This window comes from Salvelinus fontinalis, chromosome 24 (assembly GCF_029448725.1).
Source record: "Salvelinus fontinalis isolate EN_2023a chromosome 24, ASM2944872v1, whole genome shotgun sequence".
Classification (NCBI taxonomy): Eukaryota; Metazoa; Chordata; class Actinopteri; order Salmoniformes; family Salmonidae; genus Salvelinus; species Salvelinus fontinalis.
This window is the reverse complement of record NC_074688.1, coordinates 5,758,402-5,779,777: the sequence shown is the minus strand read 5'-3', so window position 1 is coordinate 5,779,777 and position 21,376 is coordinate 5,758,402. Positions and strand designations below refer to the sequence as shown.

General features: G+C 43.9%; 1 protein-coding gene across 1 annotated transcript in view; it reads right to left on the bottom strand.

The window, feature by feature from the left end:
- Positions 1-7,634: 7,634 nt before the first annotated feature.
- LOC129821662 (calpain-9-like) overlaps positions 7,635-21,376 on the bottom strand; it is a 31,636-nt gene continuing 17,894 nt past the window's right edge. The window contains exons 8-23 of the mRNA XM_055879260.1: positions 20,686-20,771; positions 20,334-20,411; positions 20,052-20,236; positions 19,256-19,482; positions 19,143-19,154; positions 18,892-18,971; positions 18,481-18,603; positions 18,361-18,397; positions 18,072-18,146; positions 17,933-17,978; positions 17,027-17,088; positions 12,853-12,921; positions 11,321-11,399; positions 9,163-9,279; positions 9,023-9,075; positions 7,635-8,637 (exon numbers count right to left, since the gene is read on the bottom strand). Coding sequence (XP_055735235.1) covers positions 8,611-8,637; positions 9,023-9,075; positions 9,163-9,279; positions 11,321-11,399; positions 12,853-12,921; positions 17,027-17,088; positions 17,933-17,978; positions 18,072-18,146; positions 18,361-18,397; positions 18,481-18,603; positions 18,892-18,971; positions 19,143-19,154; positions 19,256-19,482; positions 20,052-20,236; positions 20,334-20,411; positions 20,686-20,771 — 1,356 coding nt within the window. The 3' untranslated portion in view covers positions 7,635-8,610. The remainder of the gene's footprint in view (positions 8,638-9,022; positions 9,076-9,162; positions 9,280-11,320; positions 11,400-12,852; positions 12,922-17,026; positions 17,089-17,932; positions 17,979-18,071; positions 18,147-18,360; positions 18,398-18,480; positions 18,604-18,891; positions 18,972-19,142; positions 19,155-19,255; positions 19,483-20,051; positions 20,237-20,333; positions 20,412-20,685; positions 20,772-21,376) is intronic.

Sequence of the window (21,376 nt, the reverse complement as noted above, 5' to 3'; positions counted from 1 at the left end):
CCACAACTACCATTAAGCTGTTTAAGAAAGGAAAACGTCGTTGAATTGAGGGATACAGTTAGCATGGACTGTGGCGGCAGTGGTTAGAGCGTTGGGCCAGTAACCGAAAGGTTTGTAGATCGAATCCCCGAGCTGACAAGGTAAACATCTGTCGTTCTGCCCCTGAACAAGGCACTGTTCCTAGGCCGTAATTGTTGATACGAATTTGTTCTTTACTGGCTTGCCTAGTTAAATAAATAAAAAGCATCTGCATCAGGCAAACAGCAATTCCCTTGTCATAAACAGATCTGCACTGCAAGCTGAGGCTAGCTAGACATAAACAAGAAAAACCAAGGTGTGTACAGCATCTTTAATAGCATGCACACATATATAATCAACGAGACTTGTGTCTATGTTGTATAACGGCTTGAACAAGACTACATCGGTTTTACAGACCGACCATGTGCTTACAATCCCTTTCTCACCACAATCCCTTTCTCACCACGTCTCCTGCATGTTTATACAGCGTTGCGTTGCCTTGGAGATACCGTTCCAACACGTCTGACGTAGAGACGTAGAACTTTTGTCTTTTTTTGTTTTTGTTGCCTGGCAACCGGTTTCCGCAGTAACCAGTTCTTGAGTGACAGGGCAGGGGTTGAGCTGTAGTTGAGGCAGGAACAACATGGCTGACTGAAATGTAGCTTTTCCTCGAATCCACTCGTTTAACTGTGCATTTTGCGTGTTTTAACGTTTGTGTTATAGCCCTGCCATCTCCGTTTACATATAAGTTAATGGTTTTGCATGCATACATCTAACTTGTAGTCGTGTGAAGCGTCGGGAGATACTAGCTACAACAGCGCAGCATAGCAAGCATTCTAGCTAGCCTAGCTACAGCAAGCTAAATTGTCCCCTAACTTGCTTTTCAGGAGATGCCTCTTGGTTGCTACTCGTGACTAAATGGTTTGGTCGAGAATGAATTCTTGCAAAATAGTGTACATTGAAATAGTGTACATTGTTCTGCCTAGGAAGTTAGCCATTCAGTTGTCATCTGCATCTAAGAGTTGTTAATACTAATTTTCATGGAAAAAATATGTTAGGGACATTTCGACTGCTGCTTGATAGAGATGTGGTGGTTTTGAAGTTCATGCAGAAGTGCTCAATAAAAATCTGCTAGATGTCTACGTGGTGCAAAATTACTGAGGTCTTACGACATTGACTGCCACTTACTGCACAATATTATTATCCACCATATGAATACTGCTATACCACAAGGTCATAGCTATATTATTTGACTGATTCATAATTTTCTTAAGCAAATGCCTGAGGCTAAATTGGTATTGTAAGCTACTCAGGGAAGCCGGTTCTTAATAATATACAAATCTCAAATAGATTTGATAAGCAAATTTCCCACATTTTTCTTGGTTGTTTATTATATGTGCGCCACCCTATATTTTATATTTAACCTTTATTTAACTAGGCAAGTCAGTATAGGCACCCCACAGAATAAGGAAATCGCATGACTTTCCGCTTCTCATAAATGTGGTGACTGGTGTTGTATAGGAAGATAAAAATGTTGTGCCGGTAATACGGGTCAGATCTTTTTACCTGGTTGGGCTAGAGGAAAACTGTTTAGGGATACCTATTGTAGACGATAAGCAAACAAAACAATCATGGTCCCCAAGGCATATTAGCTGCAATGTGTGACCTGTTTAGCCTGGTCCCATGATCTAGTATGGTTCTTTAATGGACCCATAACAACAGTCTGAAGAGTTTGCTAAAACACACACACACCTTGGATCAGGCTATGACCTGTGTGCACTAGAGACTTGCAATGTGGAAAACAAATCAGTATGAACCACCATGCAGTTGACTTTTTATTATTCTCCTAACGTTATAGTTTTACAGTATACTCCTTTTGGTATCTAGTGTACCAAAAGCATTCGAGACCGTCTCATGGATATCAGGTAGCCTAAATGCCAAATGTGTAGCATTTGCTATATAAACCTGCATAACTGTTGAGATTTTACATTTTCTATCAGTGTCTGTGAGTTCATGCATTTTGCATTCCAGAGGTACTAAATTTGTAATGAACCAGTAGATCTGTCTTGCGCCTCAGTGGGGTTTGTTTCGCTTGTCCCTGCGTATTTTCGGGAAGCTGCTAATTCGCACTCTGCTCGTGAGGCCTGTGCCTGTTTCCTTGAGAGGCGGGGCATTTTCCCCCAGTCTTCCTGACCCAAATATTTGTTACCAGGCAACAGCCAGGCCCGTCCCACTCCAGAATGGTGTTGTTTACACCCCTTCTGTCTGCTCACCCGACAACATTGCATAACCCTTCTCACAGACTTTCCCCACTGAAATAAGTTTGACCTGGATTTTTTTTCTCTCCAACACACCACAACCCCCCCCCCCCCCTGTTAACCACAGAAATATAGCTAACTTTATCTCCAAAGCTCTCTCAACCTTTTCCTTCTCTGTCTGTTGCAGCTACTCACTTAGTTTGCGGTACAAAAGTTCTGCAGAATAGTTCAGGACTTTGAGGCAGGCAGGTTACAGGGCTATTGCTTGCTTTGTGGGTTAGCTCTTAGCTACACAGTTGTATGGCAGTACGTATGACAGCTGCTTTTTCTGATATACGGGAGAACCTCTGCCCCTACAACCTCTCCTTCTCTCCATTCCTAGTCCGTCAAATCCAGTAATTATTTCTTGGCAGCATAGATGGGCCATTGCCTCAGCCTAAGCAAACATGACTTGCCTTTGTTATATTAACTGGAATATAGCAGATATGAAATTAATACCATTGGCCGCTTGAGCGAAACTTCTGAGCTCACAATGACCCTCAAACTTTTGAACCTGTGGACTCCTTTTTTCTGTTTGTTAAAACCTGTTAACTTCCCCCTTTTTCTGGCTACAGTTGCTTTGATACATGTCAAACTACAATATATTACCACTATGTTGAACACTCCCCCTATTTAGTCTTGACCTATTATTAAAAGGTTGCAACTCTCTGAGGTATGTACTGGAAAGAGGATGCTCAGGAAAGAGTAATGTCTCTACCTCACACTTCCATAACTACAGTTAAGTATGTATCATGTCTCCACACTCTATTTATTTGGTGAGGGAGACGGGGAACCCCCTGTCCACCTCTGTGTGGCGGTATCTCGCGAAACATTCAGTCGTGCCTGGAAACATCTGGAACGTCTGGGAGCAGAATGAGGTCATTCCGCTACCTCCTTCCTGCACTCTCTCTCTCACTGTACAGCTGTCTGGCTTGTGTTATACTTGGACCACAGACCAGTGAGTGTAAAACAAAGGATTTGCAAGGGCTAGGACTGAAATAACTTGATTAACTAGACCTATCCTTCCTCTGCTCCTCCTGCGTCGCTCTGTGGTCAGTGTGTTCAGACAGACAAATAAACAGACAGCCAGGGTCATTAACTTTTACTTTCTAAAATGGTAGATAACAATGAACTCGGAGGGCTGGAGTGAGACAGGTGTTAAAGCAAACATTCACCCATTTTGAATGTTATATCGTTTTTGTGCATCTCTGAGCAATGTTCTATCGATTACCGGGGTCATTTCCTGTTTTCATGTGCATCCGAGCTATTCGCCCTTCAAGCAGGCACAAATACAGCCAGTATGACCAGTTTTGTATAGTATGACCTCGGGAATCGATAGAACATCGCTCAGAGATGCACAAAAACAACATCACTTTCAAAATGGGGAAATGGATCAGCTTTAATATTGCAGATTGATTGTAGGTTCTTGAAAAAGAAAAGGAGAGCCTTACACTCTAGGAGCTCGGATGCAATCATTTTATATCCAACGTTTTCGACAGACAAGCTGTCTTCATCAGGATATAATGACAAACACTGCGGGTCACTAATTGATATACTTTGAAAGGACACACACAGGTGTCTGTAATCATGGCAGGGAGTGGCTTGATTTCATTGGTTGATTTACAGATATAACTATAACACATAAAGAGCATGAATGGATAACATACGATTATAGATACAATTTGGCTACATAGGCCTACAAACATTTACAATGGATAGCAAAAACACAATAAACACAAGAATGGCTTCAGATCAAAGTCTACGTTGAGACCGAAGGGAGCAAGGGTCTTTAAATTAAAGATCCAGGCAGCCTCTCGTTTTAACAATAAGTTGTCTTGGTCACCCTCTTTCCTAGGGAGGGTGACGTGTTTAATGCTGATAGAGCGAAGGGACAAAATATGGTGGTTCGCTTCCAGAAAGTGGGCCGCAACTGGGTACGTCAAGTTGTTGCACCTAATTGTAGGTTCTATCAATTGAATTGTTAACATACATTTTTTGTAAGAGCATGCACAACAAATATAGACGGGATGCCTGTCAATACATTCCTGTGTCTATAATGGTCGACTGCGTCATTTTTACTTTTTCAATTGACTTCCTTTTTTTGTCTGAGTGAATCCTTAGCCGTCAGCAGAAATGAGCATGGCTTGATCTATTGTATCATGCACTGCATATGAGTTGGTTACCCAAAGTTAAATGCAATCAGTGGGTTTTCGTAGTCCGCAGCTCTTCGTGACTCAGACAGCGCGTCAAACCTAGACTACTTTCAACAGGCCAACTGCCAGACAGGGAGGGAGAGAGAGATGGAGGAAAGGGGTCGAATGCCAAGATGATTATTCCCCCCACTCACTTTTCTGTCGCTCACCGTGTCTCTTCGTCCATTTCATTTTCTCCTGGTGTCTTAGTTTCAACCTATTTCTTGCTCTCCATATTCCCCTACCTCCTCCCCTTCTTACTTATATAAGGGATGCCCTATTTCTCAAGGCACTTCATAAGGAGGGAAATAGGGAGTGAGTGGGAGAGAGAGAGAGAAAGAAAATAAGAATTTAGAGACATTGGAGGAAAGATAGTTCAAATGAGATTGGATGGGAGAGAAAGAGATGCCAAGAAAAAGAGTTCTGCATGTTCTTCCTTCTTCCCCTCACCCCATCTCCACCGTCATTACCCGTCTCACACACACTCCCCCCTTCTCCTCACCCCTCACACACAATCCCATCTGCTCCTTACCCCTCTCACCCATACACTCCCCTCTGCTCCTCACCCCTCACACATGCACTCCCTTCTGCTCCTTACCCCTCACACATACAATCCCTTCTGCTCCTCACCCCTCATCCACACACTCCCCTGTGCTCCTCACCCCTCATCCACACACTCCCCTCTGCTCCTCACCCCTCATCCACACACTCCCCTCTGCTCCTCACCCACACACTGATTTTGCATTATACTCCTCACCCAACCTCCTTTACGACTCACCCCTCTTACAACTCTGCACCTACACGCTTAAAAATAAGAACCTAAAAGGGTTCTTCAGCTGTCCTCATAGGAGAACCCATCAAATAACCCTTTTTGGTTCCACGTAGAACCCTTTACACAGAGGGTTCTACATGGAACCCACAGATGATTCTACCTGGAACCGAAAAGGGTTTTCCTATGGGGAAAGACAAATTACTCCTTTGGAACCCTTTTTGTTAATAGTGTACCCCTCTCCTCCTTACCGCTCTCACCTACACTCCCCTGTGCTCCTCACCCCCTCATCCACACACTGCCTTCTGCTCCTCAACCCTCACACAACCTCCTTTATGACTCACCCGTCACCCACTCCTACAAATCAGCAACCCTCTCCTCCTCCCCCCTCTCACCTACTCCATCTCTGATCCCCACCCCCATTCCTCCTCTGCTACAGCCCCACTGCTTCTGCCTTCTGCATCAACCTATTCACTGGGCCAACATAGCCATGCGAACCAGGGCTTGGAAAACATATCGCAGCACAAGGATTACCTTGAACCGTTAACCTAATGTGACAGTGCATTTACTTCTAAGCAGGGAAACATGACTCCAACCCTGGAGGGCTGCAGTGTCTTTACCTTTTAGACACCGACTGATTGAGACATGGAAAAACAGATGTTCATATGCTAATATTTAGAACATTGACTTGCATTGATCTTGGGCCACAAAGGCTTAAGGGAGCAATTCTGTGGCCTAAATGCTCCCTGGAGACAGCGGTCAGCTAAACAAAACCAAAGCATGGATTACCGTTTTACCTTGTCCGTAGACTGCTTACAGGGTGAGGAAACCAATATGTAATTTGGCTGAATTATCCCTTTGTAGCAGGGTTGTATAAACCAGTGAAGTGAATGATATGACTTTAGTATGGTTTAAATACTGATTTGGCTTGTGATGCAAAATTAAAAGGGGCTAATCCTGACTATGAAGATGAATAAATTCCTCTATAGCTACTCTATAGCTAATGCAGTTGTCAAAATATTTACATGATTTTGTCAAAGTTTTACTCAAGTGAAAGCATCTATAACCACATGCTGTTCTTACAGACTGTTAGATGATGTCATATCTGCTTGACATTTCACAATTCATTGTTGTTTCAATTAGCAGTCAGTGACTGTGGCACAACGGTCACTATTACAGCACAATTTCTAGTAAACTGCCAAGGATATAGGTGACCGTCTGACGAATAAATAGCAACAGTGTGATGAGAAACAGAAGACAGAGAGGAGGCGTACTGTAAATGTAGATACGGCTGTCTGCGTCTCAAATCACCTCTTCTGGTATAATCATGCACTCTGTGTCCCATGCCAACACACATCTTTAAATACCTCACTATGACGACTGAGATAGGGGTAACCTCATCACATTATGCCTGACCGAGTGAACCTGGGCTAAATTAGCAGCTTGGCCCCCACGGCTGTACAGCCGAAAACACCCCCACACTGCACCACAACTCCAGCACTATTTCTGTAGCCTCTCCTGCCACTACGGCACAGAAATAACAGCACCTCCAAGAACAGACGCCAAGCCTATGTCATAGCATCACAGTCAGCACCTCACGGGGGGTGGCGGATACCTGTATTATCTTGCTGTCTTGAACTGATACAGCCTCTACGTTGTGTGTGGTTTTTGTATTTGTTTTTTTTTAGTGTAAAGAGAAACATAGAGAGGAGTACCCCATCCTGGTACATGTGTATTATGTCTGCTGGGCCCAGCCTGGGCTAGACCACTGCTGTCACACTAACTCACCTATGTATGTATGTATGTATGTATGTATGTATGTATGTATGTATGTATGTATGTATGTGTGTGTGTGTGTGAGATCTGTCTACTATCCCCCCTTTCTGTCATGAGGTGGATGGACTGTTGCCATGGGCAACCTGTGTGTAGTCCCCTAAAGATGAACAGGAAGCTGTGTCTGAGCAAAGCTTCTATTTATAGGAGCATCAGGAGAAAGGACAAGAGCATGCATGTTTGTTTGTGTTTTTGTGACTTTGAGAGCACACAGGGTAACAGAGGGAGAAGGAGGCAGATTGTGAGACAGAGTTACTAGAGAGAGCGCGAGGGAGGGAGCAAAGCAGGGAGGGAGAAAAGGAGGGAGGGAGCGAGGGAACGTAGCGGAGGAGGCGGCGTGTGCGTGTTGATGCTGTACGTGGCGTCAGTATGATAAGAATAGAGACGATGCGTGCAGAGCGGCTGAGACATCACCTTCACTCCCTCACCAGGGCAGGCCATACTCACCGTGTATGTGAGGCTGGGCTGTATTTATAAACACAGAAATAATTTTACAATATCGAAGCAGATTTTTGTTTTGGGATACATTTTATTATTGCATTTTTTAATTGATCATTTTCAACAGTTTAACTACATTTTCACTATTAAAAAGTCAGACGATGAAATAGGGAGAATAAATACTACTGAAAACATATAACAGAAATACTGAAAATACTTAGCTGAAATAGCTGATATACACTGAGTGTAGATGAGGTGGAGGAGACAGGTTAAAGAAGGATCTTTAAGTCTATTGAGACATGGATTGTGTAATATGTGCCATTCAGAGGGTGAATGGGCAAGACAAAAGATTGAAGTGCCTTTGAACGGGGTATGGTAGTAGGTGCCAGGTTGGTGAGGGGGGGCGTGTGTATCTCCATGTAAATTCATGTAAAGCACTATAACACAATATGGCAGTAGAGAGTGACAGCGCTGTACATTATAGTTGTCACGATCGTCGTAAGAACATTCGGACCAAAGCGCAGCGTGATATGGGTTCCACATAATTTATTGACGTGAAACGCACAAAACAATAAAAAGCAAACGATACGTGAAGCTATGGAGTGCTCACAGGCAACTACACATAAACAAGATCCCACAATACACAGTGGGGAAATGGCTGCCTAAATATGATCCCCAATCAGAGACAACGATAAACAGCTGCCTCTGATTGGGAACCATACCAGGCCAACATAGAAATAAAACAACCTAGATTACCCACCCTAGTCACCCCCGACCTAAACAAAATAGAGAATAAAAAGGCTCTCTATGGTCAGGGCGTGATAATAGTAGAATAGAATGTGCTGTGTGACATAGTCATCGCATACTGCTTTGAGGCTGTTATTCTGTCACTGCTAATGTGACAGTTCCTATAGCAGTGGGGTATCGTATGCTGACAAAGGCCAGGGGATGTTTGTGTAAAGGTGGACGAGGGCGCCGGTGGAGGCATGATGTTATCATGTGGTCCTGGTCAGACAGAATGCCCCTGTAGTGCTCACGCAGAACCCCTCTTTACAGAGCACGCTCACACGGTCAGGAGTCGGAGCAGCCACTGTAAAAGAACAGCAACTATTCAGGATTAGAGGGCATTAGTAAGGGTCTAGTCTGTATTAAAGGTGGGGTCAGGGTCAAGGTACTGTACAAGTTAGGCTTGAGGATATGGTCTGGCACAGAACGGGTTAGGGTCAGGTTATGGTTCATGGTTACCATCAAGATATAGGGTAATGGCTAGGGTAAAAGCATTGAAACAGGATGTGGACATGAAGCTAGGTTTAGGTATAGGGTTGAACCAGGATGTGGACATGAAGTTAGGGTTAGGGTTGAACCAGGATGTGGACATGAAGTATGGGTTAGGGTTAGGGTTGAACCAGGATGTGGACATGAAGTAAGGGTTAGGGACAGGGTTTTGGTTGATTTTATGGTCAAGGAGGACTCACGGCATTGATTTCTACGCCTTTGATCTCTGGGTTGCTCTCTGATTTAAACAAGGCTGGGGAGAAGGGACACAAACAAACACAATATCATAACCTGCAACAAAATATAACACACCTAAGTGTTTGTGTGGGTGTTGAATTACCGAATAGCTTGCGCAGCCTGGTGACACATGCCACAAAGCCATGGAAAGGCAGGTGCAGCTCCCCTGAGCCAAACCTCTCCCATAGCAGCTGTATGACCTGGCCATCACACTGCACACCTAGCAGGAATGAGGGGAGGAGAGAGTGATGAGGCAGGGATGAGAGGGAAGGAGAGAGAAATGTGTTATTATCCATTCAAGAGTGGAGTCCCTGCGGGGGAAAAAAACAGCATAAACCAGCATGCATTTCAAGCTGGTCCGTGCTGTTCTGATGCTGGTCATTCTGGTCTGACCAGAATGGTCTAACTTAGGGATGGGCAACTCCAGTCCTCTGGGTCTGATTGGTGTCACACTTTTGCCCCAGCGAATACACCTGACTCCAATAATCACCTAATCATGATCTATAATCAACTAATCACTAATCAGTTTAGAATGCAATTTGTTTATTCAGCTGTATTTGCTAGGAAAGGGGGAACAAGTGTTACACCACTCCGGCCTCCTACGACTGGAGTTGCCCATCTCTGGTTCTAGCTGGTCATGCTGATCCCACCATGCTGGTATGCTGGTGACCAAGCTGGTCTATGCCTGTCCAGCATGGTCTAGCTCCCTCAAACTCAGTCCTGTACCTCGAAGCCAGTTCCACTGTGTTTTTTCATTGTTCCCCCCTAATCCGAGACAGATTTAGACCTCGGACACCAGGTAGGTGCAATTATCAGGAAGATTAAAAAAACAGCAGGCTTCAGACCTCATAGGGTAAGAGTTGAACACCCCTGATCTAGCTGGCCTGACCAGCATCCCACTAAGCACGGATCGTCAACAACTTTTTTTTGGATGTAGATTTTTGGTCCGGTCCAGACCAAATCTGAACCAATCATAGACGTCTATGTTTGGTTCAGATTTGGTCCGGTTCGGACCAGCCTTTATTTGGCTCAAACATACGGCTGTTTTTTTAACTTATTGGTCTTTTGACCAATCAGATCAGCTCTGAAAAAGATCTGATGTGAAAATATCTGATGGGATTGGTCAAACCAATCCAATCTGTTAGTTGTTCCAGTTTAGATGGTTTGGCAGTCTCATTTATTCATCTTTCTAACCCTGGCAGTCATTCTGAATGCAGATTGTGGGTGAATAAAAGCTCCTGTTGGATATTCCCAGTCTGTCTAGATTCTGATAGGAATTAAACATCACTTTGAAAGCCAGCATAATGTGACCTGCAGGCCTGATGTGGCCACTGTGTTATGGAAAAACTACGCCCTCAACATATGATATATGTAATATATTGTCTTAAATGATTAAGCACTTTGATGCTGGTACGCCGGCTCCCTTCAACACTCGACGTCACCGGTCCCTTCAGATAGCCCTCAGTAATAAGGCAGTATTCTGTAATGTACACGCAGGGAGTCAGAAAACAGGTGCAGAAGGTGAGTTTAATAATGAAAGAATACAAACAGCGAGAAGCTTGCTGAACGTGAGAGAAAACAATACTGCTTGGTGACTCAGGCTTACTGAGGGCTGTATGAAGGGAGAGTAATATGGGTGGTATTGAAGTTCAGGTGTTCTTAACGACAGGGAGCAGGTGTGCGCAATGATGGTTGCCAGGACCGGTGGTTAGTAGACCAACATCGCCGGAGGGAGGGAGCAGGTGTGACAATACCAGTATCATCAGCATAAACTGGTCACTAGCATACCAGCATCAAAATGTCCAAAACACAACGAAGGCTGGTCACTAGCAAACCCAGCACTAGTCAGCCGCATATGCTGGTCTATGCTGTTTTTTGTTCTGCAGGGGTGGAGTGTAAAATGTAAACAAGGATATGAAATTGAGGTAGTGAGTGAATGGCAGGGTGCTCCCCAGAGAATATGAGTGGCGCTGCGGACTTGCTACGCCACTATGTAAAACTTTATTTGTTATCGTTTAAGTACAGGCATCACACCCATAAGGTATTGTTCCACTTGAGATTGCAGGAAATGGCAGTTACAGATGTTCAAAAACACAAATATCTCTCACCCCCCGCCATACTCCGCAGCACCACCTTGTTAAAAAAAATTTAAAACAACTCTGAATGAGTTAGAGATTGAGTTAGGGAGTGAGGATAAGAGGCAGAGGCAGAGACAGAGAAAGAGATTGTGTGTGTGTGTGTGTGTGTGCGCCTGTACGCACCAGCAGCCTGGAGGGCCAGACTAAGCTCAAAGGGGCTCATAGTCCCTGAAGAGTCCTGATCAAACTTGAAGAAGATGGACTGAAAGAGAGAGAGAGGTCAATGAAGGATGGTTGAGTAGCTGTAGCCTAACCTGCAAATACAGGAAATGCGCCGTACAGTTCGCTTTTCTTATGAATTCCTTTCTCTTTATTAAACCCGCCCACCCTTCCTTCATCCACACAATATTTCATGACCCTAAACCCGCCAGTGGGATATGAGTCAATCTGCGCATCACAAGTGTGTATATCAGACAATATTGTGCATATCAGACAGAAAAATTGTTTCCTGGTCTATTTAAGTTGGTAACCAGTTTATAATAGCAATAAGGCACCTCGGGGGTTTGTGGTATATTGCCAATATACGACAGCTGTATCCAGGCATTCTGCTTCACGTTGTGCGTAAGAACGCCCGTATACCACAACCCCCTCTGGCCTTATAGGGCTCCAACAGGCCACGCCCCTCTGTCGTTATTGTTCTGGATCTGACACACCTGATCTCGCCACCTCCCGCATGCCTTCCATCTTTGAGGACATGTATTTCCAGCGTTAGAGTGGTCACTAATATCTTGTCTGAGAAGGTTTGAGAGATGCAATCAATATGGTATGAGCACCACCTTGCAAAATAGGCTATGTGGAAGATTCACCTTACATCAATCAAATCGTTTCAGATCTCCACAAGTGCATAGGGTCGATTTGGGATTGGCTGAGGTGTCCCGTTTCTAATTTCTGTTAGCTAGTTAAGTTACCATACACTGTTATGGTCCAGTGTTTTGTCCCAGACTAACCATCACTCCGGAGTCTTAACTACTGCATTTTACTACACCAGACGTATTCCCACGTCTCGTGTAGCCAATATCAGGGTGACAGTCACAGTAAGCACACACATACAATGCATACAAGCAACAATACACGCAACATCAGTTATTTTTATAAAAAGTAAACATTGTCCGTTTTATTAACGAAAAATGTACAAATGTGTAAAACAGTGAAATATACAACTCCAAAAATATAACTCCAAACTCTCGCGGTAGTTCCGTGGTTGTTGATCGCGTTAGAACTGACCCAGGGTCTGTTTCTGTGGTGGCAGAAATGCTAAGGCTCATGTTTAGTGTCGTTTTTGGTGCTCTTTCAAACTCGGAACTAACGGTAAAAACACGACTTCTCAGCACAAAGGTTGAAACATTCGAAACTGATTTGCACTACGTCAACATACGAATGGTTTTGCAATCTTGGGAGAAAATAGAACGTCTACGTTGCACAGTAATATCCCTATTGCTAATATGTAATACCGCCATGGTAACGAGGATTGAGAATTCAGTTCCGGAATCACTCGTTACGGAGCCCTATTGCTTAACACCTTGTGGCTCGTACCTTAAGCAGTCAATCAATCACATGTATCTATAAAGCCCTTTTAACATCAGCAGATGTCACAAAGTGCTTAACAGAAACCCAGCCTAAAACCTAAACCTAAATGGCAAGCAATGCAGTCCTACCTGCAGACTGCGAAGAGAGGCCAGCAGAGGCTCTGTCTGATCTCGGGTCAGACTGCTACGCCCCCCAGTCTGACACGTGGGTTAGGGACAGCTCTCAGACACAGACAGAGGCGCTCAAAAGTACCAGGGCCCGTATCCACAAAGCATATCAGAGTATGAGTGCCGATTGTTCCGTGTCCCAGAAAGAAAAGCAAAACTGTCGCTCAAACAGAAGGGGGAACTAACAAAGTCACTGACAATCCAAACGAGACAGGTGGGGTTTTAGGAGGGGTGCTGAAAGACACTCATGGAGGTGTCCACTGAAAGTTGACTAGCAACAACTGGGACGTAAAAGACACTCACCATGAGCGCCCACTAAATTTGCCCAAGAAGAGGCAAATAAAATAAAACCCCACACCAAACTTAGGCCGGAAGCAAACCAAAAAGTGGAGCAAAACGAAAACAGGGAAGATCAGATAAAGGATAGGTTAATTTGGAGAAAAAAAATAGGGCGTGCCAACTAAAGGTGTTAACCCTCCACATCTCTGAAGCCAAGTGCAGTACTGGGCCAGCAGCTCTTAAATATCACTTGTTCCAGTACAGGTGAAGCACCCGACTAACAAGATGACAAGCCAGCACAGGTGTAAAACATACTGATTAATGAGGTGACACCATTAGGTGCGGCCATTGTGCTAACGTCTAACCTTGAAATATAAATGGGAAAACCAAAGCCTGATAGCCAGGCTTTGATTTCAATACAAGACCAAAAATATATATTTTTTATATATAGATACTGTGTGTGTGTGTATATATATGTATATGTATATATATATATATATATATATATATATATATATATATATATATATATATATATATATATATATATATATATATATGTGTATATATATATATATATGTATATATATATATATATGTATATATATATATATGTATATATATATATATATATATATATATAATTTTGAGAAACAGATGTAAAATCACATGCGTTTCTATTACTCTCATCCCCTTGGAATGAGCTCTACCAAAACAAATCTCCAATACGGCAAAATGTGCAGTCAAATGAAATGTTGGCAAGGGCTACACACTGGCTAAATATAAAACGTATGGACTGCCCACCCTTGAAAGACAATCAGCAACAAAGTTCTCTGATTTCAACAGGAAACTCCTGCAATATGAGACTCCGGCGAAGGAGTCGATGATTCGCGGAGCTCGTCTTTTGCAACAAAACCACAGGGTTACGATCGGTATAGACCACCAGAGGTGTAGAGACCCGATACATAAACCTTGAAGTGCTAAAGTGCCGGTCCCCAAGCGAGCATCTTTTTTCGATTAGTCAAATACTGTTTTAGATGAGGCCAATTGCTTTGAAAAGGGTGCTCATTCTCCAGACCGCGTAGCACAATATGCATGAGCCTTTGAAACGTGGCTCCAGCATTTTGTAACCCAAACGGGAGATGAAAGTAGGACAACAAACCATCAGGTGTGATAAAAGCAGACAGCTCTTTGGTGCGCTCAGTTTAGGGGGAACTGCCAATATCCCTCCAGCAGATTGACGTACTTGCTAACCTTCCTTGCAGCGCCGACACGGTCCACACAATCGTCGACCCTGGGCAAAGGTTAGGAGTCCCGACTTAGTAATGGCATTGAGTTTCCGAAAACAAAACCGCAGAGACCCATCCGCAATGCCGTGCTCAAACATAAAACTCCAACTCACTGTGGAGCTTCTCTCTCTTTTCAGGATTTACTCGATAGGCATGTTGTTTGATTGGGGCAGAGTCCCCAATGTCAATGTCATGCTCTAGTATATTTGTCTGAGTTGGCACATCTGAGAATAAACCCTGATATTCTAAACGCAATGCAACGATGTTGACTTTTTCCCTCCAGAGACAAGTGTGCCAAAAAGACATCAAGGTTATCTAGAATCTGAGTTACTCAGCCGTCCCACGGGCACAGGGTATATTGGGCTTTCCTCATGCCCTTGAGGAAGACTATAGTCAACGGTGACAGCAGTGGCAACAGGCAGAACATCACTACCGGTTTGCACCGACTTCTCCGCCGGATGGTAACGGGTGTAGTATGGTTTTAATATGTTGACATGACCCAGCCAGGGTTTTTTCCTGCACTCCAGTGTGGCAATGATGTAATGGCCTGAAAATCAAGCTTGCAATGGTGACCCCAGAATGGGAAACAAAAACAGAACTTAGTCACTCACACTGAAAGTGCCGTTTAGGGCCTTTCTATCGTACCAAACTTTCATTTTCATTTGCGCCTTCTCCCAATTCTCACTGGCAAACTCTATCAATAACTGCTAACGTGCTCCAACATATTTGTTTTTGTGTTTAAGGTGTTAGCTTGCAACAACCTATCTCTGAGCAAACTCAAAGATTCATAAACAACCTTCCGTGCTGCAAACAGCAAGAGGAACCCCTTCATCACAGTCTTTCTCAAACTCAAAGCACATGTCATTAAAACGTCAGAGTGATGTACAATGTGAAACCGTGCAGATGTGCGTTCTTCTACAGCTACAGTGGCTTGCGAAACTATTCACCCCCCTTGGCATTTTTCCTATTTTGTTGCCTTACAACCTGGAATTAAAATGGATTTTTGGGGAGTTTGTATCATTTGATTTACACAATATGCCTACCACTTTGAAGAAGCAAAATATTTTTTGAGACAAAAAAACAGAACTTGAGCGTGCATTACTATTCATCCCCCTAAAGTCAATATTTGATAGTGCCACCTTTTGCAGCAATTACAGCTGCAAGTCTCTCGGAATATGTCTCTATAAGCTTGGCACATCTAGCCGCTGGGATTTTTGCCCATTCTTCAAGGCAAAACTGCTCCAGCTCCTTCAAGTTGGATGGGTTCTGCTGGTGTACAGCAGTCTTTAAGTCGTACCATAGATTCTCAATTGGATTGAGGCCTGGGCTTTGACCTCGTCCCTGCCGATGAAAAACATCCCCACAGCATGATGCTGCCACCACCATGCTTCACTGTGGGGATGGTGTTCTCGGGGTGATGAGAGGTGTTGGGTTTGCGCCAGACATAGCATTTTCCTTGATGGCCAAAAAGCTCAATTTTAGCCTCATCTGACCAGAGTAACTTCTTCCATATGTTTGGGGAGTCTCCCACATGCCTTTTGGCAAACACCATTTTTTTCTTGAAGCAATGGCTTTTTTCTGGTCACTCTTCCATAAAGCCCAGCTCTGTGGAGTGTACGGCTTAAAGTGGTCCTATGGACAGATACTCCAATCTCCTCTGTGGAGCTTTGCAGCTCCTTCAGGGTTATCTTTGGTCTCTTTGTTGCCTTTCTGATTAATGCCCTCCTTGCCTGCTCCCTGAGTTTTGGTGGGCGGCCCTATCTTGGCAGGTTTGTTGTTGTGCCATATTCTTTCCATTTTTTAATCATGTATTTAATGGTGTTCTGTGGGATGTTCAAAGTTTCGGATATTTTTTTATAACCCAACCCTGATCTGTACCTCTCCACAACTTTGTCCCTAACCTGTTTGGAGAGCTCCTTGGTCTTCATGGTGCCGCTTGCTTGGTGGTGCCCCTTGCTTAGTGGTGTTGCAGACTCTGGGGCATTTCAGATCAGGTGTATATATACTGAGATCATCTGACAGATCATGTGACACTTAGATTGCACACAGGTGGACTTTATTTAACTAATTATGTGACTTCTGAAAATAATTGGTTGCACCAGATCTTATTTAGGGGCTTCATAGCAAAGGGGGTGAATACATACGCACACACATCTTATCCGTTTTTAATTTTAAGTAATTTTTTTCATTTCACTTTACCAATTTGGACTATTTTGTGTATGTCCATTACATGAAATCCAAATAAAAATCTATTTAAATTACAGGTTGTAATGCAACAAAATAGGAAAAACGCCAAGGGGATGAATACTTTTGCAAGGCACTGTAAGCTAGATATAACAGAGGTGACACCCATTCGATGTGGCCAATATGCTAATAGGCTAACATCCAGCCTCGATGATCTAGGATCAGTTTAGCCTTTTAGATCATAATCAATAAGATTATATGGACGGATCCTAGATCAGCAGATCTACTCTGACATGCTTTGTGGATATGGGTCCTGGCAAGAAAAACAAAGCCTGTGAGATGTAAGGGGAAAGGATGTGACAACTGGCCAAATAAAAGGATACTTCCTCTCCAAAGATGAGCTGTCTGCATGTCTCCAGTGGCAGCTGGTAGTCTTTCTCCAGAACTGAGAGAGAGGGAGAGAAGGGAGTAGTTTACGAAGCAGAGGATTGTAATGGTATACTAGCTATGAGGTTTTGCCTAGAAAAGTAATCTCTGTTTCCCCCAAAAATGTGTCTCTTACTACTCTGCTCCCACCTACTGGCTTTTACTGGTACTGCTGTGTATGAATATTCCCCAGCAACATGCAATAGTGGTACCCTTCATTGAAGCAGTTTAAAGAGTTCTGCAGCATGGTTTGACTAAATTAACATATCACCTTATAATGACAACCTGAGTTCATTAAACCCCCTAAGGTTGATGTCCGCGGAAATCGAATTAGCATAACAATAAAACATCCCCATAGAAATCTGTCAGTTTAAGCCAGAGATAAATGTTTTTGCATTGGATGCGTCTCAATCCACCACATTCGCCTACGTCGCCCTTCCGCATCTGAGGAAAAAGGTGACAGAGCTAGAGCAGTGTTTGTCAGACCATGAGACATCCCCCAAAAAATCGGTCTTCTCCAAAAAATCTTCTGTAGCGTCCGAACGGTTTGCTCTTTGACCCCTACAAGCGTCTTGGGGCTCGTCTGAAGTTGGGCTGCACAATAATATGACTCTCACGAACACATACATGGCGGTTGTTGTGCTCTAGGACGCCCACAGGCCACACAAGATTCATCGTTTAGCTGTTGTTTCATGTTGTGAATCTGTTATTCAACGTGTTTGTATTGAACAATAGCAGTAAGGCCAAAAATAATTTTCTTTTTTTTTCTATTTTAATATATTTTTGGGATACTTCAAGGGGTCTTAAACCCCCCTCCGGATTAGACAGGGCTTAGACTCTTATGGGTTCATTAATGACCTAACCTGAGTTAACCAGCTTCATGAACTCCTTAGCATTCAGCTTGTCATCCTGCCAGGGAGAGAGAACAGGAGGTTAAGACTGTCTAAGGGAGACATTTATCTTCTATGATTGAGTTAGATTTAGAGATGAGAGAATTCCTACCGGCCCCGCCACCTCATCAAAGGTCTTCTGTACTCTCTTGCGATCCTCTGGCAAGACTGGTGGCATTGACATTACCTGTGAAGGACACACACACACACACACACACACACACACACACACACACACACACACACACACACACACACACACACACACACACACACACACACACACACACACACACACACACACACACACACACACACACACACACACACACACACAGTTGGCTTGGTGAACTGGAGAGCAGGACTGCAATAGAAGTAGGCTTCAGTAAGGTTTAACTCACCATGAGGAAGCCAGTGGAGCAGGTGAAGTCTTGGGTCCTGGAATACAAGGAGGAGCGCCATCAGTCTGTTACTAATTATCTTCATCTTCATCATCACCCCCCCCACCCTCCTCTCCGTACCCCAGATTGTTGCCAGTCTTGGAGTAGACGCGGAGGAAGAATTCCGCAGGCTGGTTGGGCCTGTAGGTGGAGGCCAGGATCACGTAGTTTCCCGGTTCCAGCCTCACCTTCCTCCACACAGCCCTACGGTGACAAAAGAATAAGACAACCTGTATGGGAAAAAAATGAATGGTAGTATATTTGGAGGTCCTTTTATGATTGTGTTTTTTGTATTTTTCTTTGTGTATTTCCTATACTCCTGCCTTGATTGTAGTGTCTGTGTAATTGCTTGGTCTTGTTATGCAGGGCTCTCTTGAAAAAGAGACATTGGTCTCAATGGGACTCCTCTGTCTAAATAAAGGCTCCAAAAATGTATTGACTGTTTTCATAAAAATGGGACATATTTGCAGCAAAGACTGGCTACTGAAGTACCTGAGGGGCTGGTACTTCCCAGAGCGCCCCACAGGATGCTGGTTAGAGAAGAAACTCTGGTCCAAACACAGGCCCCGGAGCTACGAGAGTGGGAGGGTAGAGGAGAGAGGAAAAAGGCAGAGATGGAAAATATGGAGTAAAGGAGATGGTGGAGAGAGAGGCAGCAGCGACCATGGTTGGTCGATTTAAAAGTGTAGACTAACTAAAGTAAATAGTTGTGTTTTTCAAATACTTTACAATAAAATACTCACCTCTGGAGGAACCTGCAGAGACAGGAAAGACATCAGATTAACTGAAAATGTAGAACATTCACATTCACAGCGCATACAATTGACAACACATTCTCTCTCTCTCTCGCTCTCACCCTGTAGATGTGGAAGGCGATGTGGAGAAAGTTAATTTTATTCCTCTTTCTCCGGTCTTTCTGCAGTAGTTCCACCAGCACGGTGCACTGCTTTGCTTTCTTCTTCTGCTTCTCTGCCACCATCTTCTCCTCCGGGGTCATCTCTTCATCCTCGTCTTCATCATCTTCTTCTTCCTTGTCCTGCTCGGCAAGGACAAGCTGGAACTGGGGATTCTTCCAGAAGGATCCTACGAGAGAGAAAGAGAGAGAGGGATAGTTAGATAACGGGGGTAGAGACAGGTTTGATGAAAAGGAGAGGAGTAAATGAGTGGATGAAATTACAAACATTCTGCCATTGGAACGAGCTGTTCTCCCTGACCGTCTGGCAGACGGTATCAAAGCATGAGGTCTGATACCAACAGGCTCAGAGACAGTTTCTATCTACAAGCCATCAACACTTGAACTGGACTGACTACCTGCTCCCACTCCCACACAAAACACACATTCATGCTACACACAAATCACAACTGTTGCTACCAGACTCTTATTATAATGCTCAGTTTAACCACTTCCCCGCATTCCTCCCTTCCCCAATACACATGTAAATATTGGACTATAAATTGTTCCTTTCTATATTATACTTATGCTAAAATGATTATTCTATTCCACAGAGCCATTTATGTTCGTATTCTTGTATTTTAATATTGATTATTGTTGTTGTATTGTCGAGAAGGAACCTGCAAGTAAGCATTTCATTGGACGATGTATACCATGTGTATCCCGCACTCATGAAACTTGAATCTTGAAACACACTCACGACGGTAACTACGACTGCCCCCTGCAGTGGAGCCCGATATCCAGGAGCCTTTGTGGGAGCTGAGGGTCCATGCAGAGGTGGGGGCGGCAGGGGAGTCGGGTGTGTCCTCGTCCACTATGGGTTCAGGGTTCACGCTACACAGCTCCACTGTGTCAAACAGCCTGTTGAAGTCCTCCACATTTATCCTGACACACAGAGAGGATACAGACTGTGAGTGTGTGTGTGTGTGTTATTTTTGTCGGTATGTTTGTGTCTACGTCTGTTTGTAATGCCAGAACCTACCAGAACTCTCCATCCTCACTCTTTTTCAGCTCAATCCTTTTCTTTTCAGCAGCATCCACATCATCCCAGTCTTTACTCCTAATAAAAAAGAACTCGCTATTAACCAAGTATTCTCACAGCTTGCTAGAGCATTGTGAACTGCGGTGGCGCAATGGTCTGAGCATCACGAGTTCAATCGTAAAAAAAAAAAACATTTTTTGTGAGTGCCAAGGAAGGCATATAGCAACGTTTTATGGACCTTTTGAAACGTTCCAACATCAAAGTCTATTTCTATTGACACCCAGCCTGTGGAACGACAAAATGAAACATGTGCACGCACATACCTCGCACACGCACACATACTCTTCCTTACTTGTCACTCCAGGGTCCAGAGTACTCCACAAAGCCCCAGGGATTCCTCAACCGTAGCAACAAGGCCTCACCATCCGGCTTCTTCACCTGAACCACACACACAATGGTAACGCTTCATTTTAAGGGGTCCTTATTACAGTGTAGTAACACTATAACAAGTATTGCAATTCATTGAGATAATTCATAGTTACATCCTGTACTAACAACATGTAACTGGTGATAATTGCAGTCTGTAATCACAGAGAAAGTTTGTTCCTGCACTACATGCCCAAGAGTATGTGGACACCTGCATGTCGAACATCTCATTCCAAAATCATGGGCATTCATATGGAGTTGGTCCACCATTTCCCCCATTTGCTGCCCCTCTCGCAGTTCGGCGTTCCAATTCATCCCAAAGGTGTTCGATGGCGTTGAGGTCAGGGCTCTGTGCAGGCCAGTCAAGTTCTTCCACACCGATCTCGACAAAACATTTATGTATGGACCTCGGTTTGTGCACGGGGGCATTGTCATGCTGAAACTGGAAAGGGCCTTCCCCAAAACTGTTGCCACAAAGTTGGAAGCACAGAATAGTCTGGAACTTCATTGTATGCTGTAGCGTTAAGATTTAACTTCACTCCAATTTGCATTCCGCCTCAAAAGATCCACAGATGATGCAATCTCTATTGCACTCAACACTACCCTTTCCCACCTGA